The sequence below is a fragment of the Phyllostomus hastatus genome, unplaced genomic scaffold, assembly GCF_019186645.2.
Source record: "Phyllostomus hastatus isolate PE091 unplaced genomic scaffold, TTU_PhHast_1.1 phas_scaffold_387, whole genome shotgun sequence".
Classification (NCBI taxonomy): Eukaryota; Metazoa; Chordata; class Mammalia; order Chiroptera; family Phyllostomidae; genus Phyllostomus; species Phyllostomus hastatus.
Window position 1 is genome coordinate 1,286,899 of NW_025334027.1, and position 19,775 is coordinate 1,306,673.

The following is a 19,775-nucleotide window of genomic DNA, read 5'->3' on the forward strand; positions in this document are numbered from 1 at the left end:
GGAGCGATATACTGGGAGATTCCACCCATAGCAGGCTCCAGATCAGGCAGTAGTAATCTATAATCTCAAAGGCCCAGTGGCTGGTTGCCTTCGGGTGAAGGATGCGGAGAAAGGAACACCTGGGGGTGTACTGGGTGATGGACATGGTCTACATTTTGATTTGGTTCTTGGTGACATGGATATATATTTTTGTCAAATTCATTAGATCATACCCACCCTTAAGATTGGTATAGTTCACTGTATGTAAGTTACACCTTGATTTAAAAAAAAGACTCAAGTCAGACTCTGACTAACCTAGGCAGTGTGGTTGGTGGAATCATGAAAACTGAGAGGTAAGGCCACCTGGGGAGGTACCCCAAAGCAGCACCATGGGTGGACCCCTAAGGTGGCCACACATGTAGATGACCAGTAGGCCAGTGGCCCAGGCTCCAGCGGTGGCTAGAGATCATGGCCACGGACCATGGCCTGTGCTGAGGGATGATCACTGGTCCAAGAGAGCCACAGGGGAACCTGGGTGAGTCCTTGAAGAGTTGGAGAGGGAGTTAGCACTCACTGAGGGCCTACTGTGTGCCAGGCCCTGGGCTTGAGAGGCTGAAGCCCACTAGGTTATAACTACAGCCCTGAAGGTTTTCATGAATGCTGGGCACAGGCGGAGGAGGAAGAGGTTCAGGGCAGCCAGGAGGCAGCCAAACCCAGGCCACCTTCTCCCAGAGTTAGAACCAAGCTTCCCCACATCTGGACATCACCTGCTGTAGTGGGGGGACCACGGAACAGCGGTGTGGTTGTGTGTGTTGGGGGGGAGGGAGAGAGAGAGAGAGAGAGAGAGAGAGAGAGGACACTACGTGGCTGCCCATGTGGCTAAGTCAGAACAGAATAAATCTGTTAGAAATCAGAATTCTGTGTGTCCTGGCAATGAGTCTTCCACACGCTTCACTGAAATCTCATGATCTCACCTGACCCGTTGCTTCATTTAGGAGGTAAATCTAGAGTCAGCAAGGGTGGGAGACCGTGGGGCCTGCTCTTCCTGGTACGGCTGGAGCAGAGGTTCTGGTGGCTGTAGACCTGTGGCAGAGCAGGGCCCTTGAATGCCGCACCTGAGGGTTTCATCCCTGTTCTTGCACAGTAACAAGCCCTTGATTGTCTATGAAGGTGGGGGCTGGGCAGTCATTGCATCCGCACTTAAAGGAGCCCTCTGTGGCAGGTGGAACTGCTTGAGATGATGTGTGTGTGTGCTTTGCAAACCAGACCTTACAGTGCCTGCCCATGTGCAAGTGGAGGGCACAGGCAAATCAGACAGCCCGAATTTCATAGAGGGACTCATTAATGAAGTGTTGGAAAGGTTAGGGAAACCAAAGGTATAGTGAGAGGGGTCGAGGGCAGGGGTCTGTTGATCTCCGTGGGCCCCCTGGGTGAGAGGAGGAGCTGTGTGGACAGCGACCCCTGCAGGAGCTGTGACGGTTGTGGCCAGCCAGGTGCTACCCTGTAGAGAAGGAAGGACTTAGGGAATAAATAACCAGACTTACTCTTCTCCCTTCAAACTCCGCCATCCTCGTCTTGCCCAGCCCAGTCAAAAGCCTTCCTGCAGATGCAGAACAGGGTTCCCAGGGGGACAGTGGCTATGAAAGGCATCTGGCACAAATGAAAGTTACCCTTAAAAGCATAGTCTGTAGGTAAAAGGATACATTATGTACGTTCTTACAATGGATTCCCATGTGTCTCTTTAAAAAAATTGCAGTAGATTTATTCTGCTCAGGCCTAGGGGGGAAAAAGTAATGAAAATATATAAGACTATCTTATTTCAATATTTAAAGTTGTGTAAATATACATAAGTGTGGTCTTACAGAAGCCTGGTTACCTCTTGGAGGTGGGCTGTTATGCCTTGCTTTACGTGCTTGGCATTATTTGAATTTCTAAAAATGAGCATGAAATATTTTTGTAATCTGAAAAATCATAAAACAGAAAGAAAGGAAAGAAACCCTCTTGGAAGCCAGAAGGAGTGGATGGGCTGAGGCAGGGAGAGCCGAGAGTGCTGCGTGCCACAGAGAGGCCCGGCGAGCAGCAGCCAGGGCCAGCTGAGGCAAGGGAAGCAGGGAAGGAGCAGGGGGCTGGCTCGCACAGTGTTTGAGACCCTCCTCCTCCTCTTCTCTCTTTTCTCTTCCCTTCCTTTTCCTTGCCTTTCCTTGGAGACAGAAACATGGCTGGAAGCCAAGGAGGCAGCTGGTGTGGTTGGAAAATTAGTTACATGTAAGGGAGTTGGGCAAATATATTGAACATAATGGTAGCTGGGGTTTTCACTGTTGGAGAAGAGAATTGGAAAGGGGGAAGGCTAGAAAGAACCCTGAGGAACTGGAGAGAGTGTGAACTATCTGTGTGTATGTGTTCTTTTGTTTGTTTGTTTGTTTGTTTGTTTGTTTGTTTGTTTGTTTTTCTGTCTACTGACAAGGCCCAGAAGCAACGACATCCTGTTAGGAACGAGCACACACAGCACCTGGATCGTGGACACCACGCTACATGGAAAAGAACTAGAGCTTCCGGAAGAAATGACCGATTCCAGGGCTGGGGCACCTGGAATGTAGCAAAATGTTCACATAGTGATGGTGACTGTCAAACAGATATGGGAGCCAGTCAGAGCGGCTCGCACTGACCAGGTCTGGGGCAACTGGAGCATCAAAATAAAAATGGTAACAGACTACAACCCACTGAATAACATAGGAATCTGTGGGTCTGTATTGATTCAGGAGAAGGGAAATCTCTTTCTTATAGTACAAAGCCTACTAATAAACATTGAAGAGGTCATGGAAATAGAAATAGAGTGGTAGGTTGATTCAGATAAGAGACTTCGTGGATGCTCCAAGACTGGTGGGTAGATGTTTGGTGAATAACAGAATATTGCAAAATAGAGGGTGTATTTTTCCAAAATTGGTTTTAACAAACACCCCCTTCCCCATACGTTCTTCTGCCACTGGAGACTCACTGATAACCAACAGAACATGGCAAAAGTGACCTGTGACTTCAAGGCCGGGTCGGAAGACCTTGAAGCTTTTGCCTTTGTCTCTCCGAGCGTTTCTTCTTGGAATGCTGCCTCTGAGAACCCTGCAGCCATGCTGTAAAAATCCCAGACTACATGGAGAAGTCACATGTTGGTGGCTACAGTGACAATGATCCCTGCTGAGCCTATCCATGAGCCATTCCAGCCCAGGTGACATCTTGGAATTGGATCCTCCAGCCACCAGCCATTTGAGTCACTTCTGGCATTGCAAAACGTTTCAGCTGAGGCCCCCCTCCCCCCACCACGTAGGAGCAGAGATAAGCCAGACCTGCTGCTCCCTGTCTGAATTCCTGACCCACAGGATCTATGAGCACCATAAAATTGGTTTATGTAATCTCATTACATGTTAAGGTGGTTTATTAGGCAAATATAGACAAGTAGAGCATGGGCATAGCTTCAAATGTCTCTCCACAAAATACCTCCCCAAACAAAGGTGGAAATGCTAACTTTATGAAGAAAAAGTCTGGCAGACAGTTACTGGGCAGCAGAACCAAGTTTCCCATGACTAATCAAGGTTTCTGTGACAATCAAGTCAAAACCATCATACCCCATGAACACAGCATAGCATCATTTAGTGGTATTCCGACCAGGAATGCATAGAATTTGTCTAATCATGAGGAAACAACGAATAGATGGGAACAATGCAACAAATCTATGATATTTTTAGAGACCCATAAAAATATTGTAATCTTAATTTATTTGGAAACAAGAAAAATAATGCAATAATGATGAATCCATCCTGGTTTATATTCATTTTTATACCAATGCTAACCAATGTCATTACATGTCAGGGGTGGTTTATTAGGCAAATAATTTAAAAATTATTTTGCCTAATTTAAATATTAAAATATAAAAGAATTTTAATTTTTTGTGGAGGAAGGAGCCCACATAATGCAAACGTGCCAAGGACCTACAAAAGTCATAATGCATCTCTGGGTTGGGATATCTTACAGAATGAAATGTCAACTCACCCAGGCAATCAGTCAATGCTGATGTGACAGAGATGTTGGGATTGTCTGACAAAGACTTTAAGGGCAGTTACTATAAAAATGCTCTAAAAAGTAAGGGCAAACACTATTGAAACAAGGAAAGCTAGGGTATCTCAGCAAAAAAATAATAAGGAGCCAAATGGAAAGAGAAACCCAAAAATACAATAATGAAAATAATCTCACTGGATGATTATAATAATGGAATGAAGATGAGAGCAAAGCTTGAAAATAGAGCGATAAAATTACATAATCATAACCACAGAGATAGAAAAGATTTAAAAATAAATAAACAGAGTCAGAGACCTGGGGGACAAAACTGAGAGGTCTGATATTTGTTACTAAAGTTCCACAAGAAGAAGAGAAAGCATGTAGTACAGAAAAAAATTTATATAATAGTTTGAAAACTTCCCAAATTTGGTGAAAGATATAAACCTACAGATTCAAGAAGCTCAGCAAATGCAAAGTAGAATAATCCCAAATAAACTCATGCTCAGATGTATCATAATCAGACTGCTAAAAACTAAAGACAAACAATCTTGAAAGCAGCTAGAGAAAAAATGCATTACTTAAAGGGAAACAATAATTCAAGTGGCAACAGATTTCTCGTCAGAGACCATGAGGCCAGAGGAAGTGGGATAATAGTTTTTTTAAAAATATGTATTTATTTATTTTTTGTTTTTGAGAGAGAGAGAGGAAGGGGAAGAGAGAATGTGAAAGAGAGAGATCAATTTATTCTCCCACTTATTTTTTAAAATTTTTAATCTATTTTTTATTTTTAAAGAGAGGGGAAGGGAGAGAAAGAGAGGGAGAGAAACATCAATGTGTGGTTGCTCCTCATGTGCCCCCCATGGGGGACCTGGCCCACAACCCAGGCATGTGCCCTGACTGGGAATCAAACTGGCGATCCTTTTGTTCACAGGCCAGTGCTCAATCCAACCTGAGCTGCACCAACCAGGGCACGTTCCACTTATTTATGCATTCATTTGTTCCTGACTGAAGATCAAACTCACAACCTTGGCAAATCAGGATGATGCTCTAACCAACTGAGCTACCTGGCCAGGGCATGACTGTGTGATTTTAAAAATAAATTTAAAAACAGTTTACAAAAGGTACAAAAAAACGAAAACAAGTGGTCATGAAAGATGGGGAAAGACCAAGAAAGTATTACAGACTGAAAAAGACTAAAAAGACACAAAAACTAAATGCAATTCATGATCCTAGATAGAATCCTGCACCAGAAAAGTAAGAGAAACACTGTGCGGCAGTCAGTGAAATTTGCATGGAGTCTGCAGATTGGATGACAGTGTCCTATCAGTACTGAGTTCCTGATTCTGATGATTGTGCCTCGGCTGAGCAGGAGACTCCTTGTTTTGGGAAATGCCTATAGGGGTATTTAGGCATCAACTCTTTTAACTTTCCCTCAAATGGTTCAAAAAAGAATTATGATAATGATCACATATATTTACATATGAATATATACATGTATGTATATTGTATGCATAAATATATATGGAGATATATATGAGTTTTTATACTATTCTTGCCACTTTGAAGTGTGATATTACTTCATGGTAAATTATAAAAATCAAAACATATTACAGATAAATTGTCCATGCAGAAAAATTCCAAATAATTTCTGTACATACACCACCCTCAAGGAGAAGAACCATAACTCCCCACTCCTTAAGAATGAGTATTGGGGAGTGACGTCCTCCCAAAAAGTACAGTATGGAAAGGGGGAAAAAGAGTACCTCTAAAGGGAAAAATCTGACAGGCGCCACCTCAGCCAGGTGGTCGGGATCCACATCAACAGTGAAGTCACATTAATATTAAGTAGCCTTGACATGTCATATAATAAAAAGCACTTTAACTCTGTGAGCTTCCTCCCCCACATCCACATACCCAGATCTTTATGACAAAACCATTAGACAAATCCCAACTGAGGGACAGGCTACAAAATAGTTGACCAGTTCTCCCCAAAACTCATCAAAAACTGAACGTCTGAGAAAAGGTCACAATGAAGAGGAGCCTAGGAGTGACTAAATGTGATGTGGGACCCTGGAACAGAAAAAGGACCCTAGGGAAAAACTAAGGGAATCTAATAAAGTATGAAGTTGAGTTAATAATGATGTATCGATACTGGTTCATTCATTGCACCGTACTAATTTAAGATGTTAATAATAGGGGAAACCTGGTGTGGGGTATTGAGAACTATCTGTACTATCTTTGCAATTTTTCTGTAAATCTAAAAAATATTTATGCAGTTCAGTGAGCAGGATTTGGGTGTGAATTAGAAGTTAGGGTCAACTGACGTAAAGAATGAGGTTGAGGAGTATGTTTACTGTTTGGCTTGGGAACAAGGGAGGTGGAGGGGCTCCTGGGTGAGACAGCGAAGGGCAGGCAGGTGAGGAGTTCAGTGGAGATTTGTAACGAGGGATCATGCACTTGAGTGTGGAGCTGATGCATAAGACTTGGGCTGGAGAGCGAGACTTGGCACCCGGGAGGTGGAGATGATGAGCTCCCCTGGGAGCAGTGGGTCATATGAGAAAGCGGGACAGCCCTGTTGGTTGCCCGTCCATTTCTCCTTTCTTCGTGGATGCTGGAGCCCTAATTTTATTCCGGTGTCCGCCCCTCTCCCATGTGACTAAGGGAGTCAGCCTCTTCAAGGTTCCAAAGGGTAAATCTTGATTGGCCTAAGACACCATGAGGTGGTCTCGCTGTTCCTGTTGATGATTAGATGGGACAGGCATGTGACCCGGTCTGCCAGTGAGTCATGAGGGGAAGTTTACTGAGTGGCTTCTGAAGGGGTTCCTCACTCCTAAGAAGACTCCCAAAGAGGCAACAATGCCTTTCTGCCTTTGAATAGTGTGGCACTGTGTATGTTGGAACTACTGCAGCCATCTCCTATTTGCCTGAGTATGATGCCCAGAATAGGACAGATCCTAGAAAGGCAGAAAAGAGGAGCAGGAGCCTTACCTGTGGGGTTTTCATTAGATAGGAAAGTACGGCTCCTAACTGTTTATACCATTTCGATTTGGCAGGGACAAGATTAGGGTGAGGCATCTGAGGCACCTCGGATGCGATATTTAAGGAAGTACCAGCTCTCAGATGTTGATGCTGCAATTACATAACCCTGAGAGTGAGTGTTTCCTTCAATGTTGCAACCTAGGTGCCTCCCTTACTGGCCTTATCCTAGTCCTGGTCTGGTTTGATTCAAGGTTTTCTGGACCTACATCTGAAAGCTTCTAACTGGCAAGTGGAAGACACGGAAGTGTAAGGAATGGACAAAGAAGAGGAACCTGGACTTGGAGATGAAAAACAGCTGCTCTGTTAGGGTTAGAGTGCTGTGATACAGTAATTGTACCAGCAACTAGCCCAGCCCTCAACCTAATAGTAAAGAACTTGCCTTTCTAGCTTTCAGTAATAGTCATCTTATTTTCATGATTTTCTAGGGCATGTTACTGTATTCATACTTCCTCCCTAACTGAAATGTCACTTAGAATGTTTGTTAATTTCCCACTGGTTAGGATTTTAAAATTTAAGTCTGTGTGATTATTTGTTAAATTGCAATCAGAGGATTAGACTTAAACAACATTTGCTTATTTGAATTTATTAAAGCTTTTTGTGGTCCAGTGTAGGATACTTTTTATATTTTATGTAGGTGATAGAACTCAGAGTGTATTTTTACGTCTTATTAATCTTGTTGTTTAACTTATCTTTATTTTTGTTTATATATCAGAGTCTAATAGTGGCAATATATTTTACTATAACTGTTTCTATTGGTCGTGTTGTATTTCTAAAGATTTTTGGCCCTGGCTGGAGTAGCTCAGTGGATTGAGCGCGGGCTGCAAACCAAAGTGTCACAGGTTCGATTCCCAGTCAGGGTACATGCCTAGGTTGCAGGCCATGACCCCCAGCAACCACACAATGATGTTTCTCTTTCTCTCTCTATCTCCCTCCCTTCCCTCTCTAAAAAAAAAAAAAGATTTTTGTTCACTGTTTTGTGTCGCTATGTTACTTGATACATATGATTTTTTTTGCATCACATCTTTTTTTAACAAGAATAGATCTCCAGAGTTGGCCCTTTGACCTGATATTTTCATGTTTTTATATGGGAATTTAGTTATTTACAGTTTCTTATTTACATTTGCCTTATTTGTTACACCTAGTCTAACTTTCCATCATCTAATATTTTAGTGGTTTGATACTGTTTTTATGATTCGTTGCCATTTGTTTTCTATTTATACTATGAGGAAAGTGCCTAGTACATTTCTTGGTATAGGACTTGACTTTTGCTATATGAACTGCATTTTCCCCTTTATCTTTTGTCATAATCTATAAGGTAGATATAGAGATTTTTTAAGCCGCAAAAAATGTTTTAAACTAAAAATCCATATAAAATTATATTATTAAAAAACTTTTATCTTTATTTTATGCAAAATAAGACTTAGTATGCCTTGCTTTTAAAAACTACCTCCTTCCTCCCTCTCTGGTTTTCATTGCATTAATCTAAGGTTAAAAACCCTGCTATTTAAAAAAAATCTACTTTCTCAAATTTTCTTTTGCATTTTATTTGTTACCATAGCAACAATTATTTCAACCTATCAGCATCAAACAGTCTATACTGAGTGGAGTTTTTATTCAGTTATCTCTCTATCTTTAGCTAGTTTCAAGGCTCATTGCCAGTTCTTTCCTCTCATTTCATCATTCATGAGTTTCTGATTCATGTCTTGGTGATTTATTGTACAGTTCTGAGCAATTTTTGCAGAAAAGCGAGTTAATTGGGTATGTATTAGTCAGAAACTCTGTGGTTTCAAATGACAGAAAACTAAGTCAAGTTGACTTCAGTAAAAATAATAATAATATATTCAGCTGAGCCTGTGAATTTCAGGCTCAGCTGAATATAGTCTGAAACTGTGTCATCAGAAAATTATCTCCAAATCTGGACTTTGTTTTTCCTGTATCATCTTCAATCTCAGAGGCTATTTCTCACATCATGGTATGTTTGGCTCCAGACTCAGAATCACTGCCCTAGCACCCCCCCAGAAAGGGAGCACCCCTGTCCCCAATCGTTTCTTAAAAAGTCTGAGCTGTGTGTCATTGTCTTGGATCAGGTCACGTGCCCATCCTTTAAACTAATGTCTGTGACTCTAATTGGGGAGCCCTGGGTCACAGGCTCACAGGAGTGCAGAAAAGACAGGTCACCAATGAAAAACTGGGCTGTGCTACCAGAGATAGGGAGACTCAATGCTGTATAGGCAAAAATAACAGATGTCCATTGTTTTCTAAGATTCTATTAATTTGTGAGCTGTCACCACCCTAGAAAGACAATAAGGAAGACATTCCGGTGTCCAGCTAGACATCCAAGTCGGTTCTTATTCTGTTATAGTGGCTTAGTTTGGTTTCAGCATTCCAGAGCCTAGTTCTCACCTTTGTGCCTCCAGAAATTTGTCATTGTCACGGTGGCTAGATAATTTTTCCCTCTGGGCCTGGCTCATGCTAATCTGACTCAGCAGAGGCTGATGTATAACTAAAGCCCATCTTAGAATGAACAATAATTGCCGCAGGACCTGAATAGGGTCGTCGTCTGGTCAGTGTACTTTCTCTGACAGTAAACCGCAAGTGAAGCCAACTCTAATTATAAGGTTGTTTACTTCCCATGCAACCAGGCAAGAGAACTTCTCTGGAGAAAATCAGTGGTCGAGTGCATCGTGCCATGATAGTGTGGGGGCCTTAAAATGTGCACAAATGCTGCAAGGGTGGAGAGAGATTGGTCTGTGCTAAGACAGAAAGAGAACTAAGAATAGTCGAGTCTGACTGGAGCATGGAAGGGCAGAGTAAAAGGAGGTGGAGTAGAGAGAGAGTCAGCCACGGTCTCTTTCTGAGAGCTTTGGGAGCCACTGACTTCTTTAAGAAAGGGAATTACATGGTCAATCCTGTTATGGAAAGACTGACTGCATATAAATAAGGAGAAGTCATTGGAGACAGGCAACACGGAAAGCAGAACAGTGAAGGCTGTTGTGGTAGCCTAAGTAAGAGAGTGATGCAGCAGGCTCTAAGCAGCAGAATGACAGTGGAAATAAAGTGGGTTTATTTAAAATATCGCTTTTTAAATTTTAACGAGAACCCCCTGGATCTTGTTAAAATGCAGATCCTGATTCAGTGGGTCTGAGGTGGGGCCTAAGATGCTGCATTTCTAACAAACTCCCACATAATGCTGATGTTGCTGGTCTGGAGGCCATGTTTTGAATAGCAACGATTTCAGAAATGTTAAAGAAATAGAATTGACAAAAGTTGGTGATTAGATGGGTGGGGGAGGGTTGGTAGGGAGATAAAATAAGTTGTTAAGGATCATACCCCAGCTTCTGGCTTGAGTATCTGGGTGAAAGAGATGCTATCCATAGATAGAAGGTGAAGAACAGTTCTGGGTGAGGTAGGTTATAACAACAGATAACATATATCAGGTGCTTACTATGTGCCAGGCTCTTTACCTATGTTGTCTTATTTACTCTGTACAACAAACTTATGATTCAAAGAATGAGGAAACTGAAGGCAAGGTCATACAGGTAGTGAGTAGAGCAACCAAGATTCAAACCCCCTGGCAGTGTGAGTGCAGAACATGTAGAGCTAACCGTGGACAGTCTGGATATGTTGAGGTGAAGCTCCTGTGGGATGTCACATTGAGCTGTCCAGGGGTACATGTTGAACTGGATGGAGTTCAGGAGACAGATTCTGAGCCATGATGAAAAATTTGGGAAGAATTAAGGCATTGGAGGAAATGAAACCATCTGAGATTACAACCTCGCCCCTTGGAGTTCTATCTTGTTCTATATTCCTTTCGGCATTTAATTATTACAGAGGAGGGAGCTGAAAAAAATTTTTCAGCTTTATAATTTTTCTCTGATTGGATAATGTTAGTGTTTTCTCTTTATCCCTGGAATTTAAGAATTTTTCCAAGAATTTATGCCTTGGTCTATAATTATTAATTTTTCTGGATCCCAGTGAACTCAATGTTCCACCTCCACCTCACATCTTTTTAGACCCAAAAAAAGTTTTCTTTTTATTGTAATTTTAATTATTGCCTCTGATTGATTTGCTCTGTTTCCTTTTGGGGATGCCTATAGTTTCAATCTCCATGATGTTCTTCTGTCCATTTTCTTCTCTTTCAAAGAATTCCATCACTCAATTGTTTATCTTCCATCTTGCTGACTTGCTGTTCTTGGCAAATCTGCATTTTACCGCTTTGATCAATGAATTTTACTTTGGTTATTGTGGTTTTAATTTCATAGTACTCTCCATTTACCTTGGCCTGTTTTTAAAAGACGCAATGTCCTCTTATAACCAAGAAAAAGAATTAGGTGTTTTCTAAAACTGGATTCTGCTTCATGGACTAAATATATTTCAAAGGAGTAATTTTTGGCTCTCGCACTTTCTCTTCTCATGTGCCACATGTTTTTCCCACAGGGCTTTTTAAAAAGTTGTTTATTCGTCTTTGAGATTGACTAGTTGATCTTTGCAGATGGCTGCAAGTCCGGAGTTGACTGCTTTCAAGCTCACCATGTTGCACAATCAGGATGCAGGGTTTTCCATTCTCACTCCCTTCTAAAGATGGTGTGTGAAATGGCTCAGAAGCAGTGACTGGATCATTTCTGTCTCGTGTTAGCTCTTCTTGGCATTTATCTGCTTCAGATTCCAATTTGTATTTTTCAACCCGATGCTTTGGTTTAGAATTTCCATCTTGGTGTTTTTGTTTTTGTGTTTTTAAATTTCATTTATTTACTTTTTAGAGAGAGGGGAAGGGAGGAAGAAAGAGAAGGAGAGAAACATCAGTGTGTGAGAGATACATCCATCAGTTGCCCCTCACACGCCCCCAAATGGGGACCTGGTCTGCAACCCAGGCATGTACCCTGACTGGGAATCCAAGCAGCAAACTTTCTGCTCACAGGCCAGCGCTCAATTCACTGAGTCACACCAGCCACACCAGCCAGGGCACCATCTTAGTCAGTATATCCTCTAAGTTTCTATCCATCTGTATCACTGTAGGTTTCCGCCTCTGAATCCCATTGTCTTTCTCTAGTGTCTCAGCCTACTTCAGCAGGTTCTCGAATAAGGTGGATTGGTTATAATGATTGATGAGATGCTCTAGGAACTTCTTGTTTAATATCAATTAGCCTGTGGTAACACGGGTTTCCTTATACCCCTTTCACTTGAGGGCTCAGAGACTTTCCACAATGTTGAGGGCTCACTGTACTCCCTAATCTCTTACTCAGCTTCATAGTTCTTCGCAGTACTTGTCAAAACTTGAGCATTACACATATTGATTTGCCCATCTCCTCACTCCATAATGCAACTTCTATGAGGTGTATGTCCAGGAACTTGGTAGGTACTCAACACACTTGTTGAAGGAACCTCTGTCTGATTAGAGGATCCTCCCACCTTTTGTGTTCCACACTTTCTCAGTATGTAAATATTTTTCTCGGTCTTGGTCAGGCCTTTTAGTTTTAGTTCTGGTGTCAGGAGCTCTTAAGCTTGTGTGGTGAGCCACACGCTCTCCAGGCCTGCCCCAGGTCCGCAGCTAGTATGCGCAACTTCGCAGTCCCTCTCGTGCTGTACCCGGTCGCTCTCTGGCTTAGTCATGACCACACTCCGGGAACTTCCCTGCCCCTGGCTGTCCCTCAGTCTCAGTCCTGGCGGTTCCTTCCCAACGCCTAGCAGACTTCTCGCATCTCAACAGCCACCCCCAGACTCCACCAACACACGTGACCGCGTAGGGCGGTGCCGCCGCCGCCGCAGCAGCCGCTCCTCTCTGCCCAGAGTTCTCCGCTTCCGCCGGCCAGCACATCCCCGCCCCCAAGTCGCGGAGAGCCAATCCTCATGCACGTTTCTTGGCCCCGCCCAAGCGCCCTCCTCAGCGTGTGCCCCTCCCTCCGCCCGCCGGCCCGCCCGTCAGTCAGGCAGGCAGGCAGTCGGTTCGAGCTGCCTTCGGTCTCTGCAGCATTCCTGAGCGCGACCCCCTTGCTCCTTCTTGGTCAACGGCGGCAGCTGCACCGGCGGCGGCGCGGTCCCTCCGGGAGGCGCGGCGTGGGCCGAGGGACGGTCGCAGAGCGTCAAGCCCAGCGCGGCGGAGGCGGCGGCGGCGGCGGCCGGGCAGCCAACATGGCGGCGGCGGCAGCGGCGGGCGCGGGCCCTGAGATGGTCCGCGGGCAGGTGTTCGACGTGGGGCCGCGCTACACCAACCTCTCTTACATTGGCGAGGGCGCCTACGGCATGGTGTGGTGAGTGTCCACATCCGCCCACCCCACCTCTCGGGGCCGCAGTGGACGCAGCTGCGGCCTCGTCCGCGTCTGGGCCTCCCGCGCCACCGCGCCCCCGCGCCCCCAACCCCGAGCCTCGTCGCGGTCCGCGCCCTGGGCTTCGGGCGGTGCCTTGGGGTCAGTCGAGGTTTGGGTGTTGCTCGCGGCACTTCGCGGGCGTGCCCTCGCTGGCCTCTGAGAAAGGCGCCGGGGGGGCGGAGGCCAGGACCTCGGGTCCTCCGGACCCTGTTGCAATCGCGGATTTTAGAGCCAGGATCTCAGGAAGGGAACGGGACCCAACCCCAGACTTCCAATTTGCCAGCATGTTGGTCTTCTTTTTGACATCCGGATTTTAAAGCCGGGAATTCCTCCAGATGCTTGTCTGTTTGCCTCGGCTTGTGTGCAGAACATCGAGATGATAATCTGTTTTCTTGTTCGCCTGTGTTTTCTGTGAACGGCTTTCATTAAATATCTTCAGTGGTGCTAATGGTGCTCTCCTGCGCATGCTTCCTAAAAAGCATTAGCGGCATCAGGGTTAGTTGTGGATATTTCAATCTTGAAGTTTTTAAATGGATTTTAATATCCTACTGTTGACGTTTCGGGAAAGGTAAGTCAGCATCGCTTTCTTGACTTATTAAAGAGTCCTTTGGAGTTGGGCCTAATAGGACTCTTTCTCTTTACCCCCAAGTGAGTTCTCTTACCAGCATAAACGCATCCACACGTTATAGCACAATTACTGTGGACTTTTACTGTTAATGTTTTAATGGCAAATATATATGCAGCCCTAATGTAGTTCTTGCAGAGTCATATGCAGGCTCCCTCATCTTAATCCAGATCCCTCAGAAGGGGTGGAATAAGGGTGACGGTATTGTTTTTAATAGAACGAACTAACTGTAGTGTTTTATGCTGATGAAGGCTTGTGGAAGTGTAGACTCCCTGACAGCTAAGACTTCTTACGACTGTGTTTTGAAGAAAGGAAGCAAGCTAATATTTATTAAACATTTCATGGCACATGCCGTACATTATTTTATTGGAACAGCCACCTCGAAGGAGGGAAAGGTGGTAATATTCCTCTATCAGGTGAGAAAGTATTTTGATGTGAATCCAATTCTTAAGGTCATACAACCAGAGAGTCAGACTTGAGATGCAGACTGAGATCCTGTTTCAAATGTTGCAGCTCTTTCCATTATACCCTGCTATCCTTAAGAGGTATTACTAATAATTTTAGAATTTCAGCATATTCTACTGTTATAAGCAAATCTAATTCATTCAAATTTGAATGATCATAATTTTAGAAATGTCACAGAGGGCATGTTTTACCAAGTATGTTAGCTAGACAGATTGGTTAAAATAGAACCAGTGACCCTTTGGTCCACAGGCCAGCACTCAATCCTCTGAGCCATACCAGCCAGGGTTAAAATTCTTACAAAAAAAAAAAAAGATTTTAATTCAGAACTGAATATTCTCATTCTCTTCAGAAGCAAAATTCTTCACAGTATAAAACTGTGGAAATTAACATGAACTCAGAGGAACCAAATGGGAAATTAAATCAGGTCAGGCTTAAAAGAAATAAGGCACTAGAAAGTAACAGAAAGTACTGCCTGCAGCATTACTTCTCTGTCATAGATCCGATTGCTGTTGCACCTGCTGGTAAGTATGCCAGTAAACGTCTCATTATGAGAGGCTCAGAATTGCCCATCATGTCCTTTGGCCCTTTTTTAAAAAATCAGTTTCTAAAATAAAGGCTGAAAAAAATCTTTAGGGCATTTATTTACTTACTTGTTTTAGAGAGAAAGGAGAGGGGAGAGAAACATCAATTTGTTGTTTCAGTTATTTATGCATTCATTGGTTGATTCTTGTATGCTCCCTAACTGGGGATTGAACCTTCAAGCTTGGTGTATCAGAACAATGCTCTAACCAGCTGAGCTCTGTGGCCAGGGCTAAGTTTAGGACACTTCAATTGAAAGGGTTATTCTTATTCTCCCTGGTTTCCTCCTTCCCCCATCTAATAGGATTTTTACTAGTCTGAAAATGATTTAGGTCTATTAACTATTTCTCTCACTGCTGTAGAGACTTCGAAGTCTCTATCAGGTGAAATGCCAAGTTTTCTTACTGTAATTTTGCTTTGCTAAGTAAAATATAAATACAAATAAAATTGAAATTAAAATCCTGCATCCAGAATGTACTTTTTTACCTTCAGGTTGATGATAGACACTAGTAAGACTTTAATCTGTGTTGCACATTATTCGCATTTAATAAATGTTGATTAGCAGTGCTGAGTTTATGGAGGGCTTCTTGATTGAAATGTTAATACTTAAATAGCGATTTTTTTAAAGTAATGGTTCCAGAAAGTTTTAAGGATTTTCAAGCATTTTTTTTTTAATTTCCTGAATCAGTTCATTAGGAATTTTATCTTTTTTGTGCAGAGCTCTTTCTTAATCATTATGTGGAGAATACAAAGATGAAGAGTGAACAGAGTTTGAATTGGGCCTTTAAGAGTGGGTGTGGTTTTGATAGATAATAAGCATGAGCAGCGGTGTGAGCAGTGGAATCTAATCCTGGATGAGTACTAAGGTGGCAAATTGTAGAGGACTCCAAAGGCAAAACTGGGTTTGTATATTTGAGCAGTGAGAAGCATCAGTGTTTTTGAAAAGAGGCAGTCACATCATCAATTTTAGAATTTTAGAGGAAAATGAGCAGTGTTGGAAATAATAAAAAAACTGAGATGGGGGAATCATTTAGGGTATTGTAACTATCTAGAGATAAAATAATGTCATGCCTTGGAAGGTAGCAGATGGAGATGAGTGATCTTACAAAGATTGAATTAGTTAACGGGCTCTTTTTAGAAGAGGGGAAGAAAGACTTAATCATGGTACGTATGAGAAGAAGCACGTGATGATGAGATCTTAAAGGGTAAGAGCAGAATAGAGGTGGGATTTGGATTTGAGAGGGATTTCTGAGACAAATGGTGATTAACAGGGTTTGGGCATGGTTGTTAATTCCTGGGGGTGGGGTAGGGGGGATGGTGGTGCTATTATCCAAGAAGGAATACCATAGGTAGAGCAGGTTTGTTAAGAAATAATGAGCTCTGGTTTGGATTAAGTTTGTGGTGTCCATTGGCCATTTAGGCTATATCCATAAGGCATCTTGAAATTTATAACAGGGAAGTAGATCCTGAAGATGAAAATTTGTATAAAGTTTAGTCTTACATGGATGAGCACAGATTCTTATTTGAGGTCATTGGTTAGGTGAAATTACATGCTGATGTTGCGTATGCTCATCTGTTTAGTAAACAATCCATAGCATTCAGTAGGGTTTCAAAGGGGTCCATTATCCCTGAAAGGTTAAGAGCCACTGAGGTAGAATAGAAAGACTGAAGAGGTAACTCCAGTAAACACTTTAAGAGGAGATAGGCAAAGGAAGAGGAACCTGAGGACTGGTACGATGTATAAGAATCAGGGAAAAAAAGAAAGAAGGATATGAGAAGAAAAATTGAAGCTATATTTTTGACCATCTAATTAAGATAAGAAATATCTACTTTGGGTAAGTGAAATTTGAAACACTTTCTGAATATGACTGAGAGGTTATAGGGTCATCTCCATAGAGAGACTAATTGAAACCTTAAGAGTGGACAAGATGAAGAAAAATGTGGGAATGGAGCCTGAGGGCAAGTTACGGAAGAGGACAGTAGGAAGCACAGAGAACCCTGAGTGCACATCATCAAAGAAGCCAAGGAAGATAGCAGTCATAAGGGATTGGTATAGAGTACACATATAGGACAAACAAAGCAGCCTGAAGACAAAGTTGTTGGATTTGCTGACTTTCCACTCTCCCCCCAAAAAACAGGTGGTTCCAACATAACTTCATTGTGGTCACATTCCTGATGGTACTGGGTTGGCCAAAAAATCATTACATTTTTTACCCGTATGGTGCTTAGTTGTGTTTGGTTGTCTTTAACTTCATTCAAAACAATTTTGTTAGATTGTGTTGTGACAATTTTTATGTCAGCTTGCTTTTATTTATTTATTTTAAAGATTTTATTTATTTATTTTTAGAGAGGGGGGAAGGGAGGGAGAAAGAGAGGGAGAGAAACATCAATGTGTGTGTGGTTGCCTCTCATGCACCCCCAACTGGGGACCTGGACTGCAACCCAGGCATGTGCCCTGGCTGGGAATCCAACCAGTGACTCTTTGCTTTGCAGTCCAGCGCTCAACCCACTGAGCCACACCAGCCAGGGCTATCAGTGTGCATTTAAAAAAAAAAAAAAAACCTCACCAAAATTGGTGAATTTTTGTATAGTCAAATGGGTAGATTTGAAGATGGAAGAAGATAGGCAACATAGTATGCTTTATTATTTTAAGAAAGGTAAAAAGGCAAGTGAAACACAATAAAAGATTTGTGCAGTGTATGGAGCTGTGATGGATTTAACAAGTCAAAAGTGGTTTGTGAAGTTTCTTGGTACTGTTGACATTTTGGCCAAATTATTCTTTGCTGTGGGGCTGTCTTATGCACTGGAAGATGTTTAGCAGCACCTCTGGCCTCTACCCGCCTAGAAGCCAATAAAGGGAAATAGCCAACACACGCAAAATGTCCACATCAATAAAGTTATTGGTGAAAATGAAAAATGTATCTGTAATTTTATGGAAAAAACTAAATGGACTTTTCGGCCAGTCTAATATAATATCCTCTTTTAGGAAGGTTTTTGTGATTATGACAAAGTAGTAGAACTATCATTTAGTCAGCACTTTCTGTCATTGTTGGGTTGTTGTTTTTTGGTTTTTTTTTTTTTAAGGTTTTATTTATTTATTTTTAGAGAGGGGGAAGGGAGGGGAGAGGGAAACAACAATGTGAGAGAGAAACACTGATCCGCTGCAGCTTGCATGGGCCCTGACCAGAGACCAAATCCGCAACCCAGGTATGTGTCCTGACCGGAAATCAAACTGGCGACCTTTCACTTTGTGGGGTGATGCTCAACCCACTGAGCCACACAGGTCAGGGCTGGTTTTTTTCTTAAACATACATTAATTAATCCTGATAACCACACTGCAAAGGGGGTTGCTTTGTAAGTGAGGAAATAGGACACTGAAAGTTTAACTTGCCTAAGGACACCCAGTTAGGAAGTGATAGATCATCCCAGTCTGTCCAGTACCTAAGTGACACTCAACCAAAGATCAAAGTTGCCAAAATGCATGCTTTCAATAACAATATAGCTATTGTCTGCTTTTACTTGTATCACTTTTTAGTCTTTTTAAAAACCTTTCATGCCATGTTATTCACTCAAAACATTTATTGAGTACCTTTTTATGTGCCAGGATTCACACGGTTCCTGCCCTTTCGTAGCTCATACTCCAGACAGCGGGATGGAGTTGGGCAATAACAGAGACAATACCAGAAGGTATAAAGAAGGAATGTATGAAGTTCTGTGACAGAAAAAGAAGGCCTGTGTGGCATGGGGCTGTCTTTGTATGGCTTCACAGACTTGAGCTGGGTGTTGATGTATTACTAGGAGTTTGCTTTGAGAAGTGCATTCTAGGTAGAGGAAATGTACATGCAAAGGCCTAGAAGTTCCACAACAGCACATCAGGTAAGGAAAACCACAAGTTGTTTGGGATGGCAGGAATATAGGGTGCCTCAGGGAGAAAGCTGGAATTGAGACAGCTGGGATGGGCAGGGCCAAATCCTGAAGGACATTGTGTACTAAAGAGTTTGGAGTTGGTTTTATAGATTAGAGTCGCTAAAGGATAGCCCTCTTTATCATCAGATTTTGTGGTTGTGTTCCCCTTTGTCTGTCTTATGTTTTCTGCCCATTGTGCTATTCTTTTTTTCCTGCTTACCCAGGGGTACTCAGAGGGTGTGTCTTTAGCTCCTGTCCAGGGGTATTTTGAAATGTATACGGACATGGTTGTTAAATTGATTGTGGGATGTTAATGGCCTTTGGGGTGGGTGTGGTGGAGGTAGGCATACTATACAACTTGCAATGCATGGTACAGTCCACCACTAGAGAATCATCCTGCCAAGATACCAGTAGTACATCCCTCCAGTTCACCTCTGGGAGACAGTGGCCCCTATTCAAGTCCTGTCTTCCTTCCTCTAAGGCCCGTCTGCTCTATAAATTTGACCTTATTACTCCCTGCCACACCACTCTCTCCCTCACTCCCTCCCTGGAATTCAGCCTGAATTTGCACCACCTGTTTGAAAAGCTGGATCAGCAATAGTATGTATCACCTATAAAAGCTCAAGACTTGGAAACACATCTGGATTCAGATTCTTAGTTTTCCTTGTTAACTGTTAATTTTTAATAAAGTACTCTCTTGTATGTTTTTTGGAGCTCAAAGATGTGAGGAAACCAACTTATGTGAGCAACAGAAAATCCAGTGTTTCTGAACAGTTTTCAAGTGCAAATAAAGTTCAACAAAATTAATTTTGATATTTATAACATCCTTG

General features: G+C 42.6%; 1 protein-coding gene across 1 annotated transcript in view; it reads left to right on the plus strand.

Annotated features, from left to right (window-relative positions):
- The first annotated feature begins 12,966 nt into the window (after positions 1–12,966).
- MAPK1 (mitogen-activated protein kinase 1) overlaps positions 12,967–19,775 on the plus strand; it is an 80,926-nt gene continuing 74,117 nt past the window's right edge. Inside the window, exon 1 of the mRNA XM_045819773.1 lies at positions 12,967–13,313. Within this exon, the coding sequence (XP_045675729.1) occupies positions 13,195–13,313 (119 nt within the window). The 5' untranslated portion in view covers positions 12,967–13,194. The remainder of the gene's footprint in view (positions 13,314–19,775) is intronic.